Source organism: Silurus aristotelis (genome assembly GCF_946808225.1).
Source record: "Silurus aristotelis genome assembly, chromosome: 3".
In the NCBI taxonomy this organism is placed as follows: Eukaryota; Metazoa; Chordata; class Actinopteri; order Siluriformes; family Siluridae; genus Silurus; species Silurus aristotelis.
Window position 1 is genome coordinate 6,351,205 of NC_139576.1, and position 21,935 is coordinate 6,373,139.

Sequence of the window (21,935 nt, forward strand, 5' to 3'; positions counted from 1 at the left end):
AAATGTGTGACAATAACATTGTATATTGACTTACGAATAGGATCAACTGCAGCAGCAGCATTGGATGGGTCACTGGGCTTTCCTTGACCAGCTCTGTTAACTGCAGCAACTCTAAATTCATATTGAGCCCCTTCTGAGAAACCTCCAACTTCAAGTGTTCGTTCAGTTAATGGCTTCCTATTCACTTTGGTCCAGTTCATTTCTTTGATCTCACGCTTCTCTACAATATATCCAAGAATGGTAGAGTTGCCATCTTCAGAAGGTTCCTTCCAGCTTACCGTCATTTTCTCTTTTGTGATATTAGTAATGATTGGTGGATCACATTGTCCAGGAACAGCTGTTAATAGCAGCAAAATAACAGTGTAAATCCACATGACATTCCAAAACAATGGTCAGAATCAGAATACTTGATTGATCCCATAGGGAAATTGTTGGGTTGCAGTTGTTCACAGTGAAATTTAAGTGAACAATTAAAGTTAAATAAAAATAAGAAAATGTGAATAAATATACATAGTATGTTATATTATTAAGTTAAATGAAATGTGTAGCAGCAGTGAAACAAATGGCAGCAGTTCAGACAGTTCTTTCCATCCATTCATCCATCCATCCATCCATCCATCCATCTATCTATCTATCTATCTATCTATCTATCTGTCTGTCTGTCTGTCTGTCTGTCTGTCTGTCTGTCAATACGTCAAAATGAAAGAGAGATATCTTACTGAAAGGGTCTTTAGCAACAACAGGATCCGAGAGGATGGCATCGCCGGCTCCAAGTCGGTTTTCAGCTCGTACACGGAACTGGTATTCATGTCCCTTAATCAGCCTTTCCACGGAAAACTCGGTTGCATCGCGAGCGATTTTAGCAGATACCTGGGCCCAATTAGCCCGGCTCAACTCACGCTTATCCACAATGTATTTTGTAATCGGTGAACCACCATCTGCAAGTGGAGGTGTCCAGCTCAATTTTACATGATCGGAAAGGACCTCTTCTAACTTGATGGAGGCTGGTGGGCCAGGTACATCTGCATAATGGAAAGTAAATGCCAAATGAAATGTCATTAATATTAATATAACATTTCATTAAGAGGTCATGTAATGAAATCAATTAACCCGTTCAATGAACATATTTCATATCACATGTTATTTTTTCATGCTGGCAAGGGGGTGCAGAGTTTTAATAAAGAATACAGACCTAGAACTGTGAGCTGTATGTCTGCTGTCTTAGAGCCACTTGAATTTTCAGCGAGAATGGTATACAACCCGGTGTGGAGTTTTGTAACTGCAGGGAGGTTTAGACAAAATAGGTGTCTCTTTTGTGTCATCTTCATGTCCTTATCCATGCTCAAGACATTTCCATCCTTGCTCCATGTAACCTTCGGCATCGGTTTGCCATAAACTTCAGCTTCAAGGCAGATGTCTGACCCGGCTTTCTGTGGCGCCATCTTCTTCATCTGTATTGCCAGTTTTATTCTTGGAGGAACTGTGAAGAGTAAAATGGATAAGGAATATAAAAATGTATTACTGTACTCAGACCTGAAAAATACATTGTAGAAAATAACAAAAAACAAATCGAAAGAAACCCACCATTCTCTGCTGACACCAGAATAGGATCACTGACTTCAGATGGCCTGCTAAGGTTAATGGCTGTTTTTGCAATAACCCTAAATTGATACTGGGCACCCTCATCTAATCCAGATACAGTGTATTCTTCCCGGGGTACGTTCTGACTGCTTGTGTTGCATCGCACCCATTTGTCTCCAGGAACCTTCAAGGCTTCAACATAGTATCCAATGATCTTGCTTCCACCATCGTGCTTTGGTTTAGCCCAAACCAGTGTGACTTTATTTTTGGTTACATCAAGTACCTCTGGTTTACCTGGAGCATCTGTATTGGTATTGTTGAAAGCATTTTTTAGAATAACGTAACACATTAATAACAATAATTACAATAAAATAATAAAATTAGCAAAAGATTTTTGTGGACCTACCCACTGGTGTTCTTGCAGTGAAAAATTCAGTCTTTGCACTTGGTTTGCCCTGTCCTGCACGGTTAATAGCAGATACTCTGAACGTGTATTCCAAACCTTCAATTAGACCAGCACAAGGATATTCAGTCGTTCGTACAACTGAATCATTCGCCTTAACCCACAAGAGACTATTCCTCTCTTTTCGCTCAATGTAATATCCAGTAACTGGACTGCCACCATCTGACTCAGGCTTATCCCAAGCCACAAACATGCAGTCCTTGTTAATTTTCGTAATGCGACAGTTCAAAGGTTCTCCAGGAACATCTGTAAAAAAAAATGCACAGTTGGCATGATGTTTGCTTTGCTAACAATTATAATAATCACAAACAATGAGCTTGCTTTCGACTTACCAAATGGGAATTTAGCTACCATCCTTTCAGATGTAATGGGCTCAGAAATTCCAAAACGGTTCTCTGCACGAACACGGAACATGTATTCCTTTCCAGGAACAAGTTTTCCAAGTCGACAACCCGTCTTGCCACAGCTGGAAACAGCAGTAACCCAATCACCTCTGCTCACATCACATTTCTCAACCATGTAGTTAGTGATATTGCTACCACCATCTTCAAGTGGTTTGTCCCAAGACAGTGTGCAGGCATCTGAGTCAATGTCACTAATTTCAAATGGTGGCTGAGGTGGTCCAGGAATATCTGCAAAAAACATTATCTTGTTAGTTTCTGTTCATTGTTTGAATGCTGAAAAGCACGGAAGTAGCACTAAGCAATCGTGAAACTGATTCTACAAAATAGATTGTATAAATAATAAATGAAATAACATATAGTGTAACATACACTGCACTACTGTATATTCCACCCATCTTTATTCTGTATACCATATTTTCCGGACTATAGGCCGCTATTTTTTTTCCCATGCTTTGAACGCTGCGGCTTAAACAATGAAGCTCTAATTTATGGATTTTTCCTGGGGTTCTCCCAAGCTTCATGCCAAAAAACTGAGCCCCATAACATTAGACCAATGAAATTGACGGACGGGTTAAGGTGAACCAATGAAACTGTTTATATTAAATCAGATGCGCTCCCACTGAATCGGGCCGCACCACATCATAAATATGGATGAGGTTCCTCTGACGTTTGACCTGCCGCTCACTCGGACTGTCAACAAGAAATGTGGATCATTCGTCAAGCTGAAAACAACCGGGTATGAAAAACGCACTTCACCTGTGTTCTGAGCTGCACGGCATCGGGAGAAAAGCTTCACCGATGGTGATTTTTAAACGCACGACGATACAAAAAGATAAACTCTCGAGAGAAATAGTTGTGAAAGGAAGAAGGAAGACAGTAAACAATTACTTTCTTGGTAGGCTACTGTTTAGATACAAGCCGTGTTACAGACACTGTCTTTCATTAAAGCCTGTGTAAAGTTCATTAGTTTCAATGAAGGCACATGTGGCTTATAGACAGGTGCAGCGTATTTATGTTTAAAATAAAAATCTTTGTCAATTTCAGTGGGTGCGGCTTATATTTGGGTGCGCTTAATAGTCCAAAAATGACGGTATAATGTATCATACAACATTCATACTTAACTACATTGTCATTTGAGCATATTATCTCACGACGTCAATGCACAATCTTTGCACAGTATATTGTATTATACTATATATATATATATATATATATATATATATATATATATATATATATATATATATATATATATATACATTATTACCTACTGCACCGTTTTTATTACCTACTGCATTATTTACCCTCGCCCATGTACATACCCATACCATTATTTATCATACCCTTATTTATCACACCCCTATTTGTTTATTGTGAATAGGCCACTTATGTACTTCTGGTTAGATGCTAACTGCATTTAATTGGCTCTGTACATGTACCATGCACAATGACAGTTAAGTTTAATCTAATTTAATCTAATCTAATACAGTTACCTACTTATAGTGAACATAACTATATATTGCCATTCAGAGTTTAACACCTTGAAAACACCTTGCACCTGGACTTTCTCTTTATAGACTTTTTCTTGTTTTGCGCAATTCCTTTTTTTTTTGCTCAATTGCACAACTGACACTTTAACACTTGGCTAGCACAGCACATGGACAATTAGCAACAGTCACACTGGGATACTTTAAATCTGGTCTACTGTCAATATCTATGTCATATACATACTCATCCCTTACTGGCTAATTATTGTATTTATATATTATAATGTAATGATATAAATTATAAATACATTGTATACTTTACCTTTAATGACAATTTTCAAGTCTTGTTCCACCTTTCCTGTGCTGTTTTCTGCCACAAGGCTATATTGACCACTATCTGTCCTTGAGACATCTTTGATGATGAGAACACACATGTTCTGGGATTTGTGTACTGCCAGGCGGCTTGAGGAGACCACGTTATCTTCTCCTCGCTTCCACTGACACACAGGTGCTGGTTTGCCCGATACCAGAGCCTCAACTCTTACTTTTGCCCCTGCTTTTGCAGTGACAAGCTCCGGCATGACAACCTTGGGTTCCACTAGAAAACAAACATCAATTTTGTTAATACAGTCAATTTTATCTGCCCAATTGCTTTAGATTAATTTTGAATACAACAACTTACACATTTGTTCTTTAATCTCATATGCTTCTTTGGTTTCAGTGGGAATACTAGCACCCATGGAATTGCGTGCAGCTACTCTGAAGCGATATTTCCTTCCCTCCTTCAGGCCCGCAACAGAGATAAATAAACCTTTAACAGTGGTATATGGTGTCCATTCTTTCTTTTCCTCCTTTACTTCCTCCTCCTTCACTACTGGTGGTGGTGGGGGCGCAGGCTCAGCACCAGGCTCCACCGCAGTTTCAGCTACCACTAGTTCCCTAATTTTGGGCTCAGGAATCTCAAGGTATTCAATAATGTAGCCATCAATCTTAGCTCCACCATCCCTCATTGGCTTCACCCAGCCCACCTTAGCACTGTTTTTAGTAATCTCCAAAACGTCAACTTTTTGTGGTGGGTCAGGTTTACCTAAGAACAACAAATAATTAAAAAACAATTCTAGCCATCCTTATAACTTTCAAAATGTTTTAATTTACATGATACTTACTGATAGGGTCAGAAGCAAGATATGATCTCTGTGTGGCATTTGGAACCCCTGGACCATACTCATTCACTGCTGTAACTCTGAAGTTATATTCAGTTCCTGGTACAAGATTGCTGACTTGAAAGGTTGTTTTCTCAATACTAGATTTAACTGTTGCCCAAGTCTTGCGATCGATTTCGCGCTTTTCAACAATATAATGAGTTACTTGACTGCCACCATCATTTTCAGGTGGGGACCATGACAGGTTGCAAGATACCGTTGTGATGTCTGTGGCCTCCAGACCAACAACTGGTCCAGGTGTGTCTGAAAAAAAACATTAGAAAAAAACCTTGGTGAAATCTCATTCAAAATAAAACAAGTGTTAACGTTATGGAAGAACGTTTTTTTTCAACTTACCAAGTACTTTAACATTTATAAATACAGCTTTTTCCCCCGCTGAGCTTGTTACAGTCAGTGAGTATTTGCCTGAGTCATCACGGGTGGTATCAGGGATGACAAGGAATGTCATTGTGTCAATGAGGTCCACATGACCTTTCTTGACCACGTTATCGATTCCCATTCTTCTCCACTGCACCCTGGGAGGTGGGCGTCCCCTGACAGTTGCAACTATTCTTATTGGGCAGCCAGCTCTAACAGTAAGACCTTTCCTAAGCTCAGCATCCAAAGAAACTTCAGGGGCCTCTGTTTGAGAGAATATCAAACATACACACACACACACACAAACATACAAATGAGTTACAAGTTACATATATAAATCTATTTAAATAGGAATGGCTGGTGATAGTTCAGACTATCTCACCAAATATCTCTCGTGGAGAAACAAGTCCCTCAAGATTAGTTGGTTGGCTCAAACCAATCTGGTTTTGCGCAGAAACACGGAATTCATATAAAAGTGTCTCATCCAGGCTTGTGACTGTGAACTCTGTTCCACTTAACTGGGCAGCAACGTTGCACCTCTTCCATCCTTCATCTCCCTTCTTGCCTGTACCCTTGGCTCGGAGCTCAACTACATACCCAATGAGTGGAGCACCTCCAAAATGTGTAGGCTTTGTCCATCCAAGAGTTATTGATGTCTTTGTACTATCAGTCACCTTTAAGTTTCCAACAGGACCAGGAGGCCCTACAATACAAGAACAGGTATTAAATCAAGAATTTATTTTTACAATAAGTAGACAAGTAGATATGTAGGAAAATATTATATTGAACTGAACATACCAACAGGATCTTTTGCAGTATATGTTCTGGATGGTTTGCTTGCATCACCAACTCCAATCTCGTTCTCAGCCTTTACTCGGAATTGGTATTCATGATTAGGCAACAATCCTGTTACAGTCAAACATGTATCGCTAATAAGAGATTTAGTAACCGGTGTCCATCTAATTCCATGTTCTTCTTTCTTTTCGAGAATATAACCAGTGATGGGTTTTCCACCATCATTATCAGGAGAGCACCATACAACTGTCATTTCATCTTTTGCAACTTTGGTCACTTCAGGTGCATCCGGTGCACCAGGTCTGCTGAACTGGGTCCTTGCAATAATAGACTCGGTTTGTACAGAAGGTCCAGTGCCCATCTTGTTCTCTGCCCTTACCCTAAAGATGTACTCCTTTCCCTCGGTTAGATGAGTTACATTTGCAGTTGTTTTTATAACAGCAGAAGAATAAATTGACCAGACACCTCTCTTTGTCTCACATTTTTCAATGATGTAGTTATAAATTTCACATCCACCATCATCCTCTGGGACTTCCCAGTCCAACTTGCATCTGTCCACAGTGATGCCTGACACCTTGAGATTTCGAATAGGTCCAGGTCGGTCTAAAACTTTTACTTTAGCTACAGCAGTACAGCTTCCAGCAGCATTAGTTGCAGTGACAGTATATTTTCCAGTATCTGATCGCTTGGAATTTGTAAGCAGGAATTTAGAGAAGTTAGTGCCAGTTTCAACCTGTAGTCGAGGACTTCGATTGATGTCTCCAGTGTCACCTTCTTTAGCCCATTTGACATCTGGATGTGGTTTGCCTTTAATCTCAGCCTCAATTGGAATAGAATCTCCGGCTTTAACTACCAAAGCACCAGCCAACTTGACATGTATCTCAGGAACTGCAAGTTCCTCCTTAACAAGAACTTCAGCTGTAGTCACCCAGTTGCTCTCTCCTCCTTCATTCTTTGTTTGTACTCTAAACTGATATATTTGGTTTTCTATGCATCTGTCAGCCATAAAATATGTCTCTTTAATAGCCCCTTTGTGAAGTCGTTCCCATTCTTCAGCTTCTTTTGGTTTCTTTTCCACATGATAGGCGAGGTTGCGGCTTCCACCATCGTATTCTGGCTTCTTCCATTTAAGAAAGACGAAGGTTTTTCCGATTTCACTAATATGGAAATTCTCTGGCTCACCAGGTTTCCCAACTGGGTCCACAGCAAGGACTGCTGTTTTTGTTTCTGTGGTTGGCCCTGCACCAATTTTGTTCTCGGCGCTAACACGGAAGAGGTATTCACAGTTCTCAACAAGTGGAGCCTTAATAACACGTTTGGTGCAATCGGATGAAATAATCGTCCATCCCCTTTGACTAGGTTGACGGCTCTCAATTATGTAATTTGTAATTTCAGTGCCACCATTGTCTTCTGGATTTTCCCAAGACACCATGCAGGAATCCTTGGTCGCATATGAAACCTTCAGGTTCTGGCAAGCTCCAGGAATGTCAATAACATTAACAACGATTGTAGCATTTGCTGAACCACTGCTGTTTTTGGCTTGAATTGCATATTTTCCATAATCTCCTCTGACAGCATCCTGAATGACGAGTTCAACATGTGGAAAGTTGTTAATCAACTCTGTACGCTTGTCTCTGCCTAAAGCTCTCGCATCCTTAGTCCATGTGATTTCAGGATCTGGTCTGCCTTTCACTCGGGTGACAAGGCTAATGATCTGTCCTGCCCGAACTGTTACAAGGTCGCGGCAAGCAACATCGACAGTAACCTCTGGAGGAACAAGAATGTCTTTGGCAAGTACCGTCTCTGTTAGCTCTCGTGGCTCTCCATCTCCAACTTTGTTAGATGCTCTGATACGGAATCTGTACTCTGTGCCTTCAACAAGTCCTGGGACTCTAAATGCACATGGCTTGATGAGGTCTTTGTTGATTCTGTCCCACTGTGCAGATCCCGATTTCTGGCATTCAATAACATAGCCTAAAACAGGGCTACCACCATCTCTGTTAGGTTTGATCCACACTAAATCTGCATATGACTTGCTCCAGTCCTTCAGTCTTATGTTACTTGGCGGTCCTGGAGGAGCAATTGGGCGTGTGGCTTTCATGTGATCCGAAGGATAGGAAGGTTCACTTACACCAGCAACATTTTCAGCAAAAATGCGGAATTCATAGACGTTGCCCTCAAAGAGACCAGAGACCCTATAGCGAAGATCCAAGACTGGTATTTTATTCACACGAATCCATTTACCGGTCATCTCCCTGCGTTCCACAATGTAGCCACTAACTGGACTTCCACCATCAGTTTCTGGTGCCGTCCATGACAACGTCACAGCATTTTCTGTGATATCAGCACATGTTGGTGGCCCTGGAGGACCTGGTGGATTAAACATATGCCTGGCAACAGTTGGAGGAGTTTCAAGAGCAGCACCAATGCCAATCTTGTTCTCAGCACGAATGCGCACAATATATTCACGGCCCTTCTCTAAACGCGGCACCTTAGCTTTGGTGCTGGTACTTCCAGAACTCACAACAGACCATGGCTCCCATGTCTTCTTCACATCCTTCTTTTCAACAATGTAGTTCATCAACGGTGTGCCACCATCATCCTGAGGTGGACGCCATTGGATAGTCATGTGATCAGGAGTGACATCAAGGATATTGACAGGTCCAAGCGGAGGACCGGGAAGATCAAGAACTGTTACGTGAAGAGCAACTGACTTGCTTCCAGCAGGATTCGAAACAGTGAGTATATATTCTCCGCTGTCAATCCTTGCAGAATCGGCAATGTTTAGAACTGTTGAAGTTCCGTCGATATCAATCTTGTATTTGCCCTCTGTTTTCAGCTCGTTGCCATCACTTAGCCATTTGGGTGTTGGAATTGGTATTCCTTTCATTACTGCAGGAAGCACGATTGTGGTTCCAGCCTTTACAGTAAGACCCTCAATGAGCTTCACGTCCACTTCAATAGATGGTGCCACTGGAAAAAAAATATATATTGGTAAATACGAGTGGTGGACAAAGTACACAAAACCATGTACTTGAGTAAAGGTCGAGATACACAAGGTAAAATATTACTCCAGTAAAAGTGACCCTTTACACTTTCACTTGAGTAAAAGTACAAAAGTGTTTGCCTTCAAATGTATTTTTAAATGAAATGTACTATGATTTATTATGGCTATAATGTTCCTATTATCATCACAAGACTCTTTACTTAATCAACTTATTTTATGTGAAAAAACTAATGTTTCTCGAGCACAACAGTCTATTAATAGAATGATATTAATGAGGCAAACACTGATTGATATCTATTAATATTATTATGAGCCCAAACCTGCTCTTCAACTACTTAAAGAGAAATCATGCAAATAAGCCCCATGTGTTGTGGCAAGTTAGCAGAGTTTCTTCAATAATTTATTCCTCTCTAAATCTTCTGCTTGCTGTTGAACTGAAGCTGAAATGCATGTTGGTGATAAGTAGATACCACCAACCTCCAATCGAAACAAGTTCAAAATAGAGTGTGTGCACTCGAACCTGATTGGTGGCTTGCTGTGTAGTGAAGTTAAAGTGAAAGTCTCCCCAAATGGAAATACTTTATTAAGTACAGATATGTGAAAAAGCTACTTAAGTAAAGTATTAAATTATATTTACTTTGTTACTGTCCACCAATGTTAAAAAAATGGTAACAAAATGTTTTATAAAAGTTAACGCTATAGAAGCTGTTGTGCAAATTTGTGTCAAATGTATTTTTTTCAAATACAAGGAAAATTAAACATTTCCACCTCTGACTGTGTTGAATGAAAAACATCTTTACACAACGTTGTAACTGTATTGATTTATGTTAAAGTTTCTTTCGGCTTCTCCCGTTAGGGGTCGCCACAGCGGATCCTCCGCACGTTTGATTTATGTATTACTGTATTGATTTATGTATTAAGCATAATACCTAAAATATTCTAAAAGTCTAGTTATGTTATCAGATCAAAATCACTAAATAATCATATAAATCTTACAAGTCTTCTCCTGGCAAGTGATCGGTACACTGGTATCTGGTCGGCTAATTCCAATTGCATTTTGGGATTTTACACGGAATCGGTAGGTCTTTCCTTCTACAAGTCCAGTGACATGACAAGCAGGGTCCCTGACAGTTTTGAAGGTGACCCAATCAGTAGTTCCTTCTTCTTGATGTTCAACAATAAATCCAGTGATTTCACTTCCACCAGTGCGATCAGGCCACTCCCATTGTAGCCATACTTCTGTTTTTTCTGCATCGGTGTGGTGCAAATTCTTGGGAGGACCAGGAGGATCTGGAGACAAGAAAAGATATTGGGTTTTGTGCTAAATGCATAATTTAATGCTTACATTTCCTTAATGGTTTTGTTTTAAATATTTTAAATGGTAAAATGGCTGAGATCAATTCATTTAGTTCCATCTAAAAAGTAACTAAATCCATAACCTTAGACATAGTAATACTATATTTGTATTTCTTTATAGTAAATGAAAATATTCTTATATGCTCAAATTATAATACTTACAGAGAGGATCAACTGCTTTTGTAGGCTTGCTGGTTTTAATATATGCACTCCTTCCAAACTGATTCTCAGCTGCCACACGGAAAATATACTGAACACCCTCTATTAGGTACAAAGCCATTAGGCTAGGCTTCTTGGATGAAGCACAGACTGGCACCCAGTTATTAGCTGCAACATCTTTTTTCTCCACAACATAGTGAGAGATCACAGCACCACCATCATCTTCAGGTTTTTGCCAGGTTAGATAAGCTGACTCGCTTGTAACTTCAGAGACAGTAAGCTTTCTTGGCGGTCCGGGTTTATCTATGTTGCAAAAAAAAAGAAATATATACAATTTTTTTACATTTAGAAGAAAACAAACTTGTATGTACATCATGTAAATATTTATTGATTTACAAACTGCATACCAAGAACAAGCACAGCGCATGTTGCTGTCTTGGAGCCTGCTGCATTCTGAATGGCGATAGTGTAGTTTCCACTGTCGGCACGAGTACATTTCTTTATATGCAATTTACTTCCACTTGCTGTTACTTGAATTACACAATGAGCGGGAACATCTTCACCATTTTTCTTCCAAGAAACAGTGGGAATTGGGATGCCCTTAATCACAGCACTTAGTGTGATATCTGTTCCAATCATAGCCAGATGATCCCGAGACATATTGGCATCTAGCAACAGCTCTGGCTCCTCTGTAAGTAAAAAGAAGATGGGAGTGTTTAGGGATATTCAAGACTGCCATACTGTCATCTATTTCAGAAATAACTTAATAAAACAAAATAAAATACCAAGTCTGTCGTGCACTTTAACCGGGTCCTTTACGTAAGCAGGCTCAGATTTTCCAGCTGCATTTACAGCCATAATCCTGAAACGGAATTCTTTACCCTCAGGCAAGTTCTTTACAACAAAATTGGTGTCAGGGCACGACTCTGGTGTCACGTTGGCCTGCAGCCAATCAATGGCGCCAGGCTTCTGATACTCGATAAGGTATCCAAAGAGTTTGCCTTTGCCATCATGGCGGGGAACGCGCCATGACAGACTCACGGAATCCTTTGTTTTGTCAACTGCCTCAGGTAGAACAGGCGGGCTAGGCAAAACTGCGAAAGTAAAAATGTGATAAAAGGAATTACAATGCAAAGAATATGTCAGAAGGTATTTCCTGTCGACTAAAAACATACGAAATAGCATATTATATAGAATATTTTAAACAGTGTCCTATTTAAATGACTGACAATGAACAGTTTTTATTGTTGTAATGCATATTGTTTTAATTTTTAATTTTTATTATTTTTTTTTATTTTATATATTTTTTTAAATTAATTATTTTCTATTTTTCATGTTTTCATGTTTATGTACACTAATGTTTAGGTGTTAAAAAAAAAAACATTTATACAGTCCTAACAAAATGTACACGTTGCTTAGACTACCCAGGAGTCTTAAAAAATGGTAACTAGTATTGGGTAGTATACTGTAATTTGTTAATAATTTAAGTACGTGATTTAGCAAAACAGAGCAATTTCTGTACCATACTAAATAAACTATGCAATATATATATATATATATATATATATATATATATATATATATATATATATATATATATATATGTATGTGGCAACGGGCCTGTGGACGATCACCGAGTGAAGAGCAGAGCATACACTGCTATGTTTGTGTGCAAAATTTAAAAAAAAATCGCAAGTCGAACCATTGTCAATTAAATATAAATATTAACGCTGGCCATGAGCATTAGTACCTTCCTGAGCTCCATTAGTCTAAAACAAATTTTTTCTTATTGCAATTTTTTGCAATTGGTTGGATTGCTATTAAGCTTGCTGTTCATGCATTTTCTTTACAAATTTGAAAGGATAACTTGAACATACCGATAGGATCCTTGGCTAGGATAGGCTTAGAAGGAGGGCTTGGGTCTCCACTACCAATTTCGTTCTCTGCTGTGACACGGAATTCATATTCACAGCCTTCGATGAGATCTTGCACTCTGTACTGGGTAGCTGGGTAGATGGGATCTCTAGTTGCTCTGGACCATCTCTTAGCAGTTGGCTCCTTCTTTTCTAAGTAGTAGTTGGTAATGGGCTTGCCACCATCACGAGGACGGTTCCAGAGCACCAGGGCTGAGTCATGGTATACTTCTCTAACTGTTGGCTCTTCAGGGGCCTCAGGTACTCCTAAAAAAGGTAAATATTAAAATTGCCCCTCATTAAAATGTTCAACAGAACAATTTCTAAAGAATATGTCCATAAACAAACACATTTCATACTGAAAAGATCTTTGGCCTTTATTTCTTCAGACTCCAATGGGTCACTGATGCCATACAAATTCTCTGCACTGATTCTCAAGATATATACACGGCCTTCCACAAGCTTAGGCACTTTGCAGGTGGTTTTTGTGGAAGCAGCCGTTACAGTGATCCACATGTCTCTGTTGGAATCTCTCTTTTCAATTATATAGTTGGAAATTTCACAGCCACCACTGTCAAGAGGAGGCTTCCAAGAAATGACCATATGATCTCTGTGAACTTCATCAAATATAACTGGACCTTCAGGCGGTGATGGGCGGTCTGAAATGTGTATAGTAAAAGATCATTAATAATATGTTTTACAGTAAAATAAAGGGAATATAAATATCCTTGTTTATATATCTATGTATATAAAATATGATAGCATAAAAAAAAATCCATACCAACAACAGTGACATTGCAAGTGCCTTTGCGGGATCCTGTACAGTTTTCAACCGTAACACAATATTTGCCACTGTGTTCACGCTGAGCCTTGATAATGCCAAGGCACATGGTAGTAAGAGTGCTCTTGAACTGAATATGTTTATCTGCCTTGAGCTCCTCGTCATCTCTTGACCATATAACTGAAGGGGCCGGCTTGCCTGAGTAGCGTCCTTGCAGAGCAAAGCTATCTCCAACACGAGCAATGATTTTGTCACGGAAGTCTACTTCGATCGTTGGGGGTTCTGCAATAAATCACAAGTAATTAATAAACTCCACACAAAAGACTATTTCTATGATAATATACACATGCATACACTTTCTTGTAAGAACCGGTTTTCCTACCAAGTTCATCTTTGCAGATGATTGGTTTGGTGCAGAAGGATGGCTTGCCCTGACCAATCTCGTTGACTGCACTCACACGGAATTCATACGTCTCACCCTCCCGGAGACAATCATATGTGAATTTCCTGTCCATCAGTTTTTCTTTGGTCAATCTCATAAACTTGTCCTTGCCAATCATTCGGGCCTCTAATACGTAGGAAATCACATCACTGCCACCATCATTCTTTGGTGGCTTCCATGTTAAACTAACGTAGTCTTTAGTGATAGCAGTGACCTCAATTTCCTCTGGACGGTCTGGTACGCCTGATGAAAAAAAGTAATATTTTAAACTTATATTTTACATGCATTATTTATGTATTCAGTATAATAAGCCACGTAAATGTAGAACAACTTACTTAGACGTTCCTTGATGACAATTTCGCATGCCGTTTCACGGAATGGTCCAAGTCCCACTGCATTTTCAGGTGCAACTCTGAAGAAGTATGCTTTTCCTAAAGTAAGATTATCAACAACAGCGTTTTGTCGAGCAGCATTATAAGAGCATGCTGTCCATGCTTTGCGTTCAGCTTCACGCTTCTCAATTAGGTAGTTAGATATTGGTGAGCCGCCATCTTCGTCTGGGAAGAACCATGTCAATTTGCAGGAGTCAGTACTTAGATTGTCTGCTATGAAAGGTATACCAACTGGACCAGGAACATCTGGGGATAGGAATAAAATGCAATATGTATTTTATTTTTATTATTATTTTATTTATTTATTTACAGGAAATTCTAAATCCTCCCTACTTACCAATAACATCAACAATGACAGTCCTCTTGACTTCTCCGCCAGCATTCTTTGCCGTTAGAGTATAAACTCCTTTTTGACTTCTAATGCAATTCTTCATGACTAAGGAGGTGCTGATTGACGTAGTCTCGACAACAGCCTCTGGTGGAACGGCTCCGCCGTCTCTGTTCCATGTGATTTCCGGTGCAGGCTGGCCTGAGACATATGCTATGAGGCGAATCACACCACCTGCATGAATAACAATCTTCTCTTTCATTGAGACATCCAGGTCAAGTTCTGGGGCAACTGGGATATAAAAACAAACATGTTACAAATAAAAACATTATGAAATGCGTAATGAAAATATGTAAAATGACATAAAAAAAAAAAGTATTTTGCTACAACGTACTTATTTTTTCCTTCATTTCAAGAACTTCAGCAACTTCTCCCGGTTCGCTCAGTCCAGCAGCGTTCAATGCCAAAACTCTAAACTTGTAAAATCCATTCTGTTTCAGCCCAGTGATTACAAATCTGGTTCCCCTGATTTCTTTTTCTTTGGCCTAGAATAAAATAGAATAAATAATATAAACACTTAACAATAATAATAAAAATGTTGAACATAATTTTCGAAGACATATATAATATAATATATAATATAATCTCTCTCTCTCTCTCTCTCTCTCTCTCTCTCTCTCTCTCTCTCTATATATATATATATATATATATATATATATATATATATATATATATATATATATATATATATATATATTAGGGATGCACCGAAATGAAAATTCTTGGCCAAAACCGAAAACCGAAAAAGAGGAAAGCAAGGCCGAAAACCGAAACACCGAAAGAAATTATGCCGATTATTATTACCATTACATTTATGGCTATGACTGTGTACTAACCTTACAAAAATCAAGGCATTTCAATTTTTGTTTCAAAAAATAAATCAATTACAAATTATGAAAATATTTATTTATAGCACATTGCAAAAATGCACAGGATAAAATAAATTAAAATTCTAACTTAAATGTTTAACTTAAATGCACTCATGTGTACATTAAATAATAATGTACAGGCCCTCTGGCCTGCTGAAAGGTTGAAATTAAATATGTTCTTTCATAAAAACAAAGTGCATTCAGAACAAGTGCAACTGCTCAAAGATACAACAATAAACACTATCACTGGGAAACTTCCTGCCTTTTTAAAAACGTCCGCCACAGACGGAGTGCGCATGCTCGGAGGGGTTTTGCTTTTCTGTGCTGCGTTCATCTCATATGTAGCATAGCGATCGGGATGTTTGGATTTCAGGTGATAAATTAAACCCGACGTGGAGAAAGTTTTTGCAGACGCACCCCCTCTTGAAATTTCAATTACATGTTTTGCAAACCGCTATCCGCGGGTCTTCCTCAGATATACTGAAATACGTCCACACCGACAAGCACGTGCAGGCAGCGGTTTCTGTTTGCGTCATCACAACAAAAAATGCACTTTTGGGCCATTTTCGGCCGAATATTCGGTGCATCCCTAATATATATATATATATATGTGCACATTTTCTTTTCCTTTACTGCTGTAACAGAAATTTCCCCACTGTGGGATAAGTAAAGATAAATCTTATCTTATCTTATAACATATTACAATGGTGTTTTAGTGGCAGGTTACAAAAATGAAAAGAAAAATCCTTAGATTACCGGATTAAAGTTGTTGCAATACAAGAATAACGTCGAAATTATAAAAAAAAAGGTTTAAATATTTTGAGAATAAAGTCATAGCAGTACGAGATTAAAGTCGAATTGTGAGAAATTGTTGCTTTTGTATATAAAATTGATAAAAAATAGAAAGCGTCATAAAGGCAATGTAATGTAATACATTTTCAATATAATGTAATGTAATACATTGAAAAAAATTAGATCAAATATACATAAAATATTTTTTAAAAAAGATTAGCGATTTTAACAAACCTTAACCCAAGCCTCGGTGCCTTCCTCTTTGTATTCAACATAGTACCCAATAACCCTTGAGCCTCCATCTTTTAGAGGTGGAATCCATTCCAAGTCAACTGTCGTATTTGTCCAGTCAGTAACTTTGGGGGTTGGTGGTGAAGGAGGAGCTACAGAAACAGAAATATATTACTCTAAAAATATCAGGAGTTTAAATTGTGGTTCTGGCAAGTTATTAATGTTCGGCTTAATCTTAACGTTCATGTGTTCAGGTTAATTGTTTCTTTTGAGGAAGGTATCTGCCCAGTGAATAAATGTACATGTAAATGTAGCTGCTCACCAATTGGATCCCTGGCAACTGTCAGGTCAGATGGTAAACTTGCAGGTCCGCACCCAGCTGCATTGATTGCAGTGACACGGAACAGGTACTGAGATCCTTCAATGAGTCCTGTGACTTTGTAAGACACACCAAAAGGCATGGGCCTGACTGGATCACGGGTGACTCTGTTCCAGCGCTTCGATGTTGTCTCTTTACGCTCAAGCCAGTACCCAGTGATTGGACTGCCACCATCTGTTTCTGGCTCTTCCCAGTTTACAGTAATGGAATCCATTGTAATACTTGATAGTGTTGGCTTCTCGCATTGTCCTGGAACAGCTATAAAAAGGATGTAATATATAATAAGTAGGGCTGTCAGAATTAACGTGTTAATAACTCAGTAATGCAAATTCATTTTAACGGCACTAACTTTATTAATGCGCGATTAATGCATTTCTGTTTGACTATTTTTATTAAAAATATAAATAAATATGTGAGGTAAACTTAAAACCTTTAACACATAACACACTTATTCATTACTCTTTTTTTACTTAGATATAAAAAAAATAAAAAAAATTGTTTTTAATCATTAAACATTTGTTTTACTGATGTGCCAAGTCTCAAATCAGCACCAAAATCTGCCTTGATGCACACATCCAGCAATTAAAACCGTCCGTGTGGAAACATAGCAAAAGTTCTGTTTGGTGTCCTGATGATTTATAAAACACCATATTTACTTTAAAACATTTACAAGAATATTCTCCTTCATGCTCTATAGTGAGTTTGGTTTCACTATTAATAAACATACATTTGCATGAAACATCCATATTTGTCCATGCTCATATTGTTCAGAGAATTAAAAACATGAAAAGTAGTAATTTAAGCTACGTTTAGAACAGATAAAAATGTGCGATTATTCGCCATTTACCTCATGGCAATCATGTGATTAATCGCGATTTAATGTTTTAATCGATTGACAGCCCTAATTATAATTTATAACATAGTAAAATGTTGCTAATGAATATCTCAAGAATTCTGTTGAAAACTTACCGAATATATCTCTTGCAACCTCTGGTTCACTGTCAAGAGGATTACCAACTCCATATTTATTCTGTGCCCTGATGCGGAATATATACTCATGACCAGGCATCAGGCCCTCAATTGTAAACACACGTTCTTTGGGTGCCCCTGGGACCGGAATCCACGTTTTTCTGTTGGCAACTCGTCGCTCTATGGTGTAGTTAGTAATTTTGGAGCCACCATCATCTTTTGGCGGTAGCCATGAGATGGTAATATTTTCGGCATGAATCTCCTCAAACTTGATTGGTGCAGAAGGTGGTCCAGGTAGTCCTAGAACATTTTTAAATGTGATTCATTACAGAAATGTTAAAAAACCTACAGTCACATAATTGTGTGGTAATCCAAATAGGCAATAATGTGCCATTCGAAAGCCATACCTAGAACATTAAGTCTCATCTCTTTGGAGACCTTGCCTAAACTGTTGCTTGCAGTGAGTGTATAGAGGCCAGTGTCTAAGCGGTTGCTTTGCTGGATCAGGAGAGTGCAGCTGTCATCGGTCACAAGCTTATTGATATGCTCGTCGTATTCTACATCAACCTTGTCGTCACTTTTGTGGGGTGGTGCCTTCTGCCAGGTGAGGGTGGGGAATGGGCATCCTTTGATCTTAGCAACAATGCTAATGTCTGTAGTCTGCTCAGCTTCCATGAACTCTTCAAGCTCAATGGAAGGTGCCCCTAGAAGAAAGAAAGCATTTGTTGCATGAGCTGAATGCCATTCTTACTCTTGTAATGCTAAGACATTTGAATAATTATTTTAAATGTTCCTGTAGCAAAAATTAGAAATCCATATGATTCATTTGCACAATGCTGAGGTGTTTCTACTATAGTTCATTAATTGCTAACATTAGATATTTTAGGTCATGCCTTGCTACATGAATTTCTCTTTGCATGTATGCATTTTACACACTTGACTGGTCCTTAACGATGACGGGTCCTGCAGTAGAAGATGGTCTACTTGCACCAGCCTCATTTACAGCTTTGACACGGAATTCATACTCAGCACCCTCGTTAAGGTCCTCCACTTTGAAGGTAGTGGTATCAATGTCACGTCGATTGCACTGTCTCCAAGACTCTTTCTGCTCCCCACTAGAATCCCACCAAAGTCGTTCAACGTTGTAATGTGTTACAGGTGATCCACCATCATTTTTGGGTGGCTTCCACGTTAAAGTCACTGTTCCTTTGGATACGTTGAGGATTTTGACTCTTGTGGGTGGATCAGGAGGATCTGCAAATAAACAGTTTTTTAACTAAACAGTCCCTGAATACTTCATGACAAATTAGTTTATTAGCGAAACAATAAACCAATATACTCACGGATGGGATCCTTTGCTTTTGTCCTTTGGAAAGTTTGCAGAGGAGGTCCAATACCAAAGCGATTCTCAGCCCGAATGCGGAACAAGTATTCTTGTCCCTCAGCAAGGTCTCCGACTACCAGAGACTGGCTAGCACAGGCTGGGTTGACCTTTGTCCAAGCTTTTCCTTCAATTGTCTTCTTCTCAATGTAGTAGCTCTTGATTCTCTCACCACCATCATTATCTGGAGGCTTCCATGTAAGCCTGCATGTACTTCTTGTGATGTCAGTGATTTTGAGGTCTTTAGGAGGCCCAGGTAAGTCTGAAAAAAGAAAAAAAACGTGTTTAACGGACAGTTTTTTTCTTTCATCTGCAAAGTTTTGCTTACCAAAAGTTATCCAGCTTACCAAGTACTGTTACACGGACTTTTACCACTTTAGTACCACCTTGATTTGATGCCGTAATGATGTATTGTCCAGAGTGGTTGAGCTTACTCTCAGGGATAACTACTTCTGTTGTGGTATCCGTTGATGAGACCTGTTGAATTATTTTTATACAGTAGTATTAATTTCATGGAAACTATTATTTTTAATAATAATCTTAATAATTCTTAATTATACTAAGATTTTTTATTTTTTTTATTTTTGATTTTGGAGAGAATATGAATAAGCAAAATTATACCTTTGAATCCACCGGAAGAATGTGCTGCTCATTCTTTGTCTCAGTTGGGGCAGTTCCATCAAATTCCCATTTGACACTTGGAATAGGTCTGCCTGTTATGGTGGCAGGAATTCTAATCGCTGTTCCAGCATGACAGCAAAGCAGGTCACAAGCTGAGACTCCCAATGTAATAATGGGTTCCTCTGTAAAATTTCAATATAATAAATTTTTAGTGATCTAATAATGCCAAAATCAGAAAGGGCAGTTTTCCAGAGAGATTAAGATGAACAAACACAAGTTTTGTCACTGAAAGTATTGTACTGGTAAATCTTACCCACTATATCCTGCACCATGGTATCAGCAGTCCTAGGACTTGGCTCCGACTCTCCAGCATCATTAACAGCAACAATCCTGAATCGACATTTCCTGTTCTCTTTGAGGTCTGGGACAGTGTAAGACGTAGTGAGAATGGGCTTATCAGGTTGATTAACTCTTGTCCACTCGTGTGAGCCTTCATCCTGAACTTCAACAATATAGCCTTTAATAGGGCTTCCTCCATCCTTATCTGGTGGAGCCCAGGCTAGAGTTACACTGCTTTTTGTCTTGTCTTTTACCTGAGGTGCAGGTGGCTGGCTTGGTGGCTCTGTAAAATAGATACAACATGTTTTAAAAAAGCCAAAATGCTATGTTTAAAAAAGAATGCAGCAGAATCAAACTTACTTGTTGGGTCCAAGGCAAACGCACATTCTGTCGCCTCACTTGGAGGTCCAATGCCAGCAGCATTTTGTGCCATCACACGGAACTGGTACTCAAAACCTTCAATGAGATGTAGAACATTGTAGTCTAAGCATCTAACAGCTGGCTTTGTTACAGAAGCCCTATTGACCCGACTCCAGTACACAGCTCCCCTCTCTCTCTTTTCAATCCAGTAGCCCTGAATGGTTGCTCCACCATTGTCTTTTGGAGGATCCCAAGCTACCACCATAGATGAACGGTTACGTTCAAGGATTCTTGGTCTAAGAGGTGGACCAGGAAGGCCATATGGATCCTTGAGGACAACTTTTTCTGATTCACACCCATCACTCAGTCCATATTTGTTCTGTGCTGTTATCTGGAACTGGAAAGTGCCATAGGCTTCTAGCTTGTAAACCTTTAGGAAAGTATTAAACAGATCAGAATTAGTATGTTTTTAATAATTACAGACTTACTTCTTCTTCTAAAGCTTATATTTGAATCACAGCGTGATCACAATACACTGACCCCATAGCGTCTGTCTATAATACAACAAGTCAGCTGCTCCCAGTCCGTTTTCTTTTTGCTGGCATCTCGCTTTTCAATAATGTAATTGGTGAGGTCACTTCCTCCATTGTCCTCTGGAGCATCCCAAGTAAGGTAGCAAGACTCAGCCTTAATATCAGAGATCACAATGTTTCTTGGGGGTGATGGACGATCTAAAGGGGGAACAAAGAGACAATTAACTAAAATAATCAAATTTTTTTTAAGTGATCAATTGATCAGAAAAGTGATCAATTGTTTTTAAGATGACAAATTAAAATTCAATCTGGAGTCATACCTAAAACATCAACTTTGATAACTATTTGGCCGGTTCCATGAACATTTGTTGCAGTCAGTTTGTATATGCCTGTGTCTTGTCTTACAGTTTCAGGAATAACAATCTTGGTTTTGATAGTTTGCCTGTCGATCTCCTCAGATTCAAGTGTCATGGTTTCAGTTGATGCTTCAAGACTAACATCGTTCTTTGTCCACACGAATGTGGGCAACGGCAGACCAGCAATTTGAGCATGGATTTCAATGGCTGCTCCTTTCTTGACAATTATGTTATTGCTCTGGATATACTTCAACAATGTCACTTTTGGGGCAACTAAAAGAGTTGAAAAATGTTTAAATACACAAAATGCGAATGTAAATGTACATTTTAAAAGAGGAAAAAGAATCAAACAGATAC

The 21,935-nt window shown here is 38.9% G+C and overlaps 1 protein-coding gene across 15 annotated transcripts in view; it reads right to left on the reverse strand.

Moving 5' to 3' along the window:
• The window catches only part of ttn.1 (titin, tandem duplicate 1), a 151,510-nt gene that overhangs the window by 47,188 nt on the left and 82,387 nt on the right, over positions 1-21,935 (reverse strand). For all 15 annotated transcript variants that reach the window (XM_083536187.1, XM_083536188.1, XM_083536182.1 and 12 more), the window contains 35 exons: positions 21,543-21,851; positions 21,230-21,420; positions 20,690-21,119; positions 20,304-20,612; positions 19,991-20,172; positions 19,717-19,846; positions 19,332-19,631; positions 18,925-19,242; positions 18,396-18,692; positions 17,989-18,288; positions 16,963-17,277; positions 16,644-16,792; positions 15,083-15,233; positions 14,698-14,979; positions 14,304-14,606; positions 13,909-14,211; positions 13,527-13,808; positions 13,105-13,404; positions 12,710-13,012; positions 11,618-11,926; positions 11,240-11,521; positions 10,836-11,135; positions 10,314-10,607; positions 6,314-9,283; positions 5,898-6,218; positions 5,495-5,779; positions 5,102-5,401; positions 4,618-5,022; positions 4,258-4,533; positions 2,377-2,676; positions 1,988-2,290; positions 1,585-1,884; positions 1,193-1,480; positions 720-1,022; positions 35-337 (listed from right to left, as the gene is read on the reverse strand). In XM_083536187.1, the coding sequence (XP_083392313.1) occupies positions 35-337; positions 720-1,022; positions 1,193-1,480; positions 1,585-1,884; positions 1,988-2,290; positions 2,377-2,676; positions 4,258-4,533; positions 4,618-5,022; positions 5,102-5,401; positions 5,495-5,779; positions 5,898-6,218; positions 6,314-9,283; positions 10,314-10,607; positions 10,836-11,135; positions 11,240-11,521; positions 11,618-11,926; positions 12,710-13,012; positions 13,105-13,404; positions 13,527-13,808; positions 13,909-14,211; positions 14,304-14,606; positions 14,698-14,979; positions 15,083-15,233; positions 16,644-16,792; positions 16,963-17,277; positions 17,989-18,288; positions 18,396-18,692; positions 18,925-19,242; positions 19,332-19,631; positions 19,717-19,846; positions 19,991-20,172; positions 20,304-20,612; positions 20,690-21,119; positions 21,230-21,420; positions 21,543-21,851 (12,693 nt within the window). The remainder of the gene's footprint in view (positions 1-34; positions 338-719; positions 1,023-1,192; positions 1,481-1,584; positions 1,885-1,987; positions 2,291-2,376; positions 2,677-4,257; positions 4,534-4,617; positions 5,023-5,101; positions 5,402-5,494; positions 5,780-5,897; positions 6,219-6,313; positions 9,284-10,313; positions 10,608-10,835; positions 11,136-11,239; positions 11,522-11,617; positions 11,927-12,709; positions 13,013-13,104; positions 13,405-13,526; positions 13,809-13,908; positions 14,212-14,303; positions 14,607-14,697; positions 14,980-15,082; positions 15,234-16,643; positions 16,793-16,962; positions 17,278-17,988; positions 18,289-18,395; positions 18,693-18,924; positions 19,243-19,331; positions 19,632-19,716; positions 19,847-19,990; positions 20,173-20,303; positions 20,613-20,689; positions 21,120-21,229; positions 21,421-21,542; positions 21,852-21,935) is intronic.